General features: G+C 53.6%; 1 protein-coding gene across 1 annotated transcript; it reads left to right on the top strand.

Moving 5' to 3' along the window:
• The first annotated feature begins 4436 nt into the window (after positions 1-4436).
• FOXC2 (forkhead box C2) lies at positions 4437-6832 on the top strand. Its single transcript, XM_059481435.1, has one exon. It carries the CDS (start codon positions 4444-4446, stop codon positions 5932-5934), a length of 1491 nt encoding a protein of 496 aa, XP_059337418.1. The 5' UTR covers positions 4437-4443; the 3' UTR covers positions 5935-6832.

Raw genomic sequence — 6832 nt, 5'->3', positions numbered from 1 at the left:
CCCCAGTCTGCCGCCTTCCCACAAGTTCATTTCTTGCTCGCCTTTAATTGGATAATAAATTATTTGTTTGTGCGATTTATTATTTATAGAATTAGAGCATTCTACTAAAACCACCACAAATAAAGGAGTTTGAGAATCCCGACATTCCTGAGGAGGGATGGAGGGGTCATAGGAACAATGAAATGGCGAATAAAATTCATGAAGGTTTATTTTAAAGCGTGCTGGAGAAGGGGGGAGATGTCTTCAGAGTTGGTATATTTATTATTATTTATATTATGTTGTATTGTATTGTATTGTAGATATGATATTATATTATTTATTATCATATTTATTATTATACCCCACTTGGCTGGGATGCTGTGGATCCTCGGTCAGAGCCAGCTGCAACTGTGCCACCCCAAAAAATCAGAATAAATTGGGACGCTCCTCTCTGACGGCTGCAGATGCAAACTCCTTTTCTGAGTTGTTTTCTCTCCACAAAGACCATGACTCTGCTGAATTCAGGAATTTTTCCCTCCAGCTCTGAGCGATTCATGTGCATCAATGGGTCTTGGCTGGACTGGTGCCAGACAGAGCTTTTTCCTTTCCCCTTTCCTCTTTCCTTTCCTTTCCTTTCCTTTCCTTTCCTTTCCTTTCCTTTCCTTTCCTTTCCTTTCCTTTCCTTTCCTTTCCTTTCCTTTCCTTTCCTTTCCTTTCCTTTCCTTCCCTTCCCTTCCCTTCCCTTCCCTTCCCTTCCCTTCCCTTCCCTTCCCTTCCCTTCCCTTCCCTTCCCTTCCCTTCCCTTCCCTTCCCTTCCCTTCCCTTCCCTTCCCTTCCCTTCCCTTCTCTTTCTTCCCTCTTTCTTCCTCTTTTTTCTCCTCCTCTTTCCTGCTTTCCTTCTCTCTTCTTTCTTGCATCTCCTTCCTTCCTTCCTTCCTTCCTTCCTTCCTTCCTTCCTTCCTTCCTTCCTTCCTTCCTTCCTTCCTTCCTTCCTTCCTTCCTTCCTTCCTTCCTTCCTTCCTTCCTTCCTTCCTTCCTTCCTTCCTTCCTTCCTTCCTTCCTTCCTTCCTTCCTTCCTTCCTTCCTTCCTTCCTTCCTTCCTTCCTTCCTTCCTTCCTTCCTTCCTTCCTTCCTTCCTTCCTTCCTTCCTTCCTTCCTTCCTTCCTTCCTTCCTTCCTTCCTTCCTTCCTTCCTTCCTTCCTTCCTTCCTTCCTTCCTTCCTTCCTTCCTTCCTTCCTTCCTTCCTTCCTTCCATTTCCTTCCTTCCATTTCCTTCCTTCCATTTCCTTCCTTCCATTTCCTTCCTTCTCTTTTCTCTGCTCCTTCCTTCCCCACTTTTCCTTTACCCACTCATTTTCTCCACTCACCCTCTCTCTCCGTTGTTCCCACCTCCATCCTCTCTCCCACGCTTCTCCCTCTTTCCTCTTTTCCTGCTCGGTGTCTCCCTGTCCCTATCTCTGTCCCTCTGTCCCTGTCCGTCTGTCCTGTCCCCGTCCCTTGCCGTGTCCGGGCGGTGCCGGGGAGCGCTGCAGTCCCCGCGGTGTCCCCTGGGGGGCGCCACACGCCGCGCGGAGCCCCCGCGGGCAGGTGAGAGCGGAGCGAGCCCGGGAGCGGCCCCGGGAGCGACAACGGGAATAGCGCTGGGAACAGCCCGGGAACTGTCCCGGAGCGGCACCGGGAACGGCCCGGGAATGATACCGGGAATGACCCGGGAACGACCCTGGAAACGGCTCCGGAGCTCACCCAGAGCGGCCACGGGAACGACACCGGGAGCGGCCCCCAGAGCGCCCCGAAATCTCCGCTGCCGGTAAAGGCTGCGAGAGGAAAAGCGGCGGCTGTCCCGGAGAAGCGGGCGAAGGGAGCCCCGCAGGGAAAACCCCGCATTTCCAAGCGCCTCCCGCTCTCCTCCTCCTCCAAGGGGCTCCTTTCCCCGCGCTCCCCGCCCCCCCCCCCCCGCCCCGTATTTTTCATAATACGAATTTTTATTTTATTTTGTTTTGTTTTATTCAAGCCATTCGAATTTGGGTTTTTCCGAGCCCGCTGGTTCGGTCTCTGCTCGGTGTCCAGCTCCAGCAAGCAAAGAACTTTTGCTTCTGGGGGTTCTGTAGAAATCCAGCTCGGTACAGTTTTCAGCCGAGGGGAGGTAAGATTCCATCAAGGATATTTCTCCAGGCTTCTGGGAAGGGACAGCGCTGCGACACCACAGGGGCGGCTTTGCTCAAGCTCTCTTTTTAAAAATTCCAACATTTTATAAACGTATATCGTTAAAGAAATGCAATTTGCTTGTGTACAATGAGACGCCGCCCGAGCTGTTACGAGAAATGTGATTTATTTGAAAACCGAACATAAAAGTGTGAAGTCGTTCTCAAATTATTCCAGAAAAAAAAAAAAAAAAGTTTTCTCTTATGGTCATACATTTGCATGAAAAGTATCAGCTTATCTCGCTGAATCCACTATTTGTTTTCTCAAACAAAATATCCCCGCACATTTTCTCGGTGGATGAAACCGTCCCCGAACATTCAAAATTATTTCCGTCAAAACTAAATAACAATTTTGAAACACCCGAAGAACCTCCCCAATCAATTTTTCCACCGCAGATCATTTTTAACCATCCCTCCTTGTAGAGGATCTGCCTCATAATTTAATTTTTCCCTCCCTTTAGTTATCGCATAAAATCGTTTCCTTTCTTATTAAGAAAATCTCCGGTAATTAAGAGCCCCGCCGGGTTCCCACGAACGGGAAAGGGACCCTCGGTGCCAGCAGCCGCCCAAAATCCCAGCCCGGCTTTGGGGGCAAAAAATATCTTTGTTTAAAGCCTTACGAAACCGCACAAATTGCAAGGAGGGCAAGGCAAAATTACAGTGTAAGAAACCCGAAAATCACCGCTCGGGAATCACAGCGGCAGCAGCCAGGCTCGGGGGAGGCGGCGGGAAGGAGCCCGAGAGAAGTGACAGCAAAATCATTCCGACCTTATCTCGTTCTTTTCCAACTCAAATCGATTTTGCAGCGCTATTTTTTATTATAGTTATATTCTGATTTTTATTTTTTTTTCCCTGCGGAGCGGGGAAATCGCTAGTTTCCCACCTCGGTTCTTTCTCCCGGCGGATCCACGCTTCTCCCGGGTGGAACAGAAGAATTCTCAGCAGTTTCCCCCAACACTTGAGTTTACACTTGGTCACCATGCGTCCCTAATTGTCCCGCTCTGATTGCCTCTAATGAACTCATTAGGGACAAGGCACAGGGGCGGATTTCACAGCCACGAGAAAATCCACCTCAATGCCCGGAACGAAAATAAAATACAGACACTTAAATGCGCTCGCTACTTTTTGTGGGGTTTGTTGGGTTTTTCCTATAATAATAAAATATCCCCGAACTCCCCCAAAGCGGCAGAGCCCGCTGAACCCACAACATTCACAGCGCTCTGAACCCGCAACGACGGCACCACCGGGGCCGAGCCGCGATGTCCCCGCTACGGTGCGAGCACCCAGCGGCTTCTCCCCATGAATTCCATAGAAATACATTTAAAACCGTGACCGCACGCACGGCCGGGCACCGGGACGCGGGGAGGACACGGGGACACCGCCATCAACCTGCCCGCACTCAGCGCTGACAAACCCCGCCGTTAGCACGGGGCAGGCAGCGGGAAGCGGGCAGCGGGCAGCGGGAAGCGGGCAGCGGGCAGCGGGCACATCCCCGGCCCGGCTCGGGGCTGTTTTTGGGGCAGGACCGGCGGGCCCGGAGGTGCCGGAGCGGGGCTGGGGCCGAGGGTACCGGGGGTGCCGGACGGGGCCCGGCCCGGCAGCGCCGCCGCGTCCCGCGCTCCCATTGGCTGCGGCCGCGGCGCCGCGCGCTGCCATTGGCTGGCGGCGGCGCAGGGGGGCGGGGCCGGCGGGCAGTAAAAGCGCGGCCGCGGCGCGGGGCGGTTTTGAAGCTGCGCAGCGCGGCCGGGAGGGAGCTCGGCGGCGGCTCCCGCACCCCTCCGGGGGCTCCGCACCGCTTCGGGCCGCTCCTGTGACAACGACTGGGCTTTCCGCGAGGCTGCTTTTTCGGCTTTTTCTTTCTACGTTTTTTCCCCAAATTTTTAATTTTTTTTATACTTTTGTTTTGTTCGTGCTTTTTTTTTTTTTTTTTTTTTTAAATTCCCTTTTCCTGCGAGAACAGCCCCCCCCCACCATCAGCCCAGCTCCCCAGCGGGCCGTAGGCGTGTGTAGCAGAATCACTGTCACACAGAGGGAGGGAGAGGCCGCCAGAGACCACCCTGCCCCCGGCGACCCGGAGGATGCCGCTGCGGTGCCGCTGCTAGAGGACACGCTGGGATTGAGCTCGGCTCCGAGACTCTCTCTTTCTTTCTCTCCCGCTCTCTCCCTCTCTCCCTTCTCCGCGGAGGGGTCCCGGACGGGGGTGAGGCCTTTCCACCGTCCTCCTCTTCCTCCTGTCCTCGGCGGCCGCGGGCAGCCCCTCTCCATGATGCAGGCTCGCTACTCCGTCTCGGACCCCAACGCTTTGGGAGTGGTGCCGTATTTAAGCGAGCAGAATTACTACCGGGCTGCCGGGACCTACGGCGGCATGGGCAACCCCATGAGCGTCTATTCGGGCCACGCCGAGCAGTACGCGGCGGGCATGGGGCGCTCCTACGGCCCCTACCACCCGCACCAACCCACCGCCCCCAAGGACCTGGTGAAGCCACCTTACAGCTACATCGCCCTCATCACCATGGCCATCCAGAACGCCCCCGACAAGAAGATCACGCTCAATGGGATTTACCAGTTCATCATGGACCGCTTCCCTTTCTACCGAGAGAACAAGCAGGGCTGGCAGAACAGCATCCGCCACAACCTCTCGCTCAACGAGTGCTTCGTCAAGGTGCCCCGCGACGACAAGAAACCGGGCAAGGGCAGCTACTGGACCCTGGACCCCGACTCCTACAACATGTTCGAGAACGGCAGCTTCCTGCGCCGCCGGAGACGCTTCAAGAAGAAGGACGTGTCCAAGGAGAAGGAGGAGGCCCGGGAGCGGCTGCTGAAGGAGCAGCCCAAGCCCCCCGGGCTGCCCGGCGCCGACCTCCCCAAGGAAGCCTCCTCCTCCTCTTCCTCTTCCTCCGCCTCGGCGCCGGCCTCCGAGAAGAAAGTGGTGATCAAGAGCGAGACGGCTTCTCCCGAGCTGCCCGTGATCACCAAGGTGGAGACGCTGAGCCCGGCGAGCGGCGGGGCCGTGCGGGACAGCCCCCGCAGCGCCGCCTCGCCGCCCGCCGCCGCCGCCTCTCCGGACGCGGCGCTGCCCGAGCATCACCCCGCGGGCAACGGGCTGCCGGGCTTCAGCGTGGAGAGCATCATGACCCTGCGGACTTCCCCCGCGGCCGAGCTGAGCCCGGTGAGTGCCGCCTCGGGCCGCACGGGCGGCGGGCTGGCGCTGGGGTACCCCGCGGGGCAGCCGTCGGGCTACGGCGCGGCTTGCGGCCAGGCGCTGGACACTAGTGGGAGCTACCACTGCAGCATGCGGGCCATGAGCCTCTACAGCGGCGACAGGACGGCGCACATGTGCGCCCCGCTGGAGGACGGCATGGCCGAGCATCCTCCGTCGCCGCTGGGCACGCTGAGCCTGCCCGCGGGGCAGGACGGAGCGCTGGGCACCGCGCATCCCCACGGAGGAGGAGGAGGAGGAGGAGGAGGAGGAAGCGGAGGGGCGGCGGCTGCGGCGGGGGGACAACCTGCGGCTTCTTGGTACCTGAACCACGGCGCTGAGCTGAGCCACCTGCCCGGGCACACGTTCGGCTCTCAGCAGCAGACTTTTCCCAACGTGCGCGAAATGTTCACGTCGCACCGGCTGGGCATGGAGAGCGCGGCGCTGAGCGAGCACCAGGTGAGCAGCAACTCCGCCTGTCAGATCCCCTACAGATCCGCGCCCTCCCTATACCGCCACGCCGCCCCCTACTCCTACGACTGCACTAAGTACTGAGTAGCCGCCAGTAACCCCCGCTAAGACCCATTTAAAAAAAAAAATTATTAATAATAATTATTTTTTAAAAATCGGGAGAAATAAACCCACGGCAATAACAATAAATCTGACGCAGCTTCCCCGTGGACTCTGCGGCCACAGAGTTTGAAGATCCCAAAAAGCCTTCCTTAAATTGCGGACAAGTAGATTTTACTTGAAACAAATGGGGGATCTCTCATTTAAAAAAGAAAAAAAAAACAAAAAAAAAAAAAAAAAGAGAAAGAAAATAAAAAAACTTTTAAAAATTATATATATGTTTATCTAAAAGTGGCAAATTTTATATGCTAAAGTATAGGGGGGTCTCAGAAAAATAAGTTATGGACCAATATCACAACGACCATTTATACGTTTTAAAAGGAAAAAAAAAAGTTTATAAATATATATATAAATATATGTCCTGGGTATTTTTTGAGTTCTCTGTTGTGCTGTAAAAAATATGTGGATTTCTAATCAGGCTGATTTTCAGAGCCATTAATATAATATTTAAAGTTGAGTTCACTGGATTATTTTTGTCTCGCCCAACGGTTCCTAACTTCCAAATTCATGACAAGTGATTTCTTCTTCTTCTTCTTCTCTGTACAATTATGCAATAGATTTTTCTTTCGTTTTAGAGCTGTTCTTTTCTCAAGACGAGGAAATAATTTATTTTTTGCTGGTGGATTTTGTTTTTTAAGGAAAAAAAAATAGACAAAGTATCTGATACTTTTTTATTATTATTTACGACGTGTGATGTTTTGTATAATAGATTTCACCTTTACAATTCCTAAGGACTTATTTGCTTTAACCTGCTTCAAAGTTCGTTTGTCTTATGTGGTCCTAATTGTTGTACTTACCTTAAAATAAATCCATGCTGGTTTTT

This window comes from Ammospiza nelsoni, chromosome 13, assembly GCF_027579445.1.
Source record: "Ammospiza nelsoni isolate bAmmNel1 chromosome 13, bAmmNel1.pri, whole genome shotgun sequence".
In the NCBI taxonomy this organism is placed as follows: Eukaryota; Metazoa; Chordata; class Aves; order Passeriformes; family Passerellidae; genus Ammospiza; species Ammospiza nelsoni.
This window is presented reverse-complemented; position numbering and strand designations above follow the sequence as displayed.

Excerpts from the sequence above, each read along its gene's own strand:
- FOXC2 (XM_059481435.1), top strand. The coding sequence starts at position 4,444 with ATGATGCAGGCTCGCTACTCCGTCTCGGACCCCAACGCTTTGGGAGTG.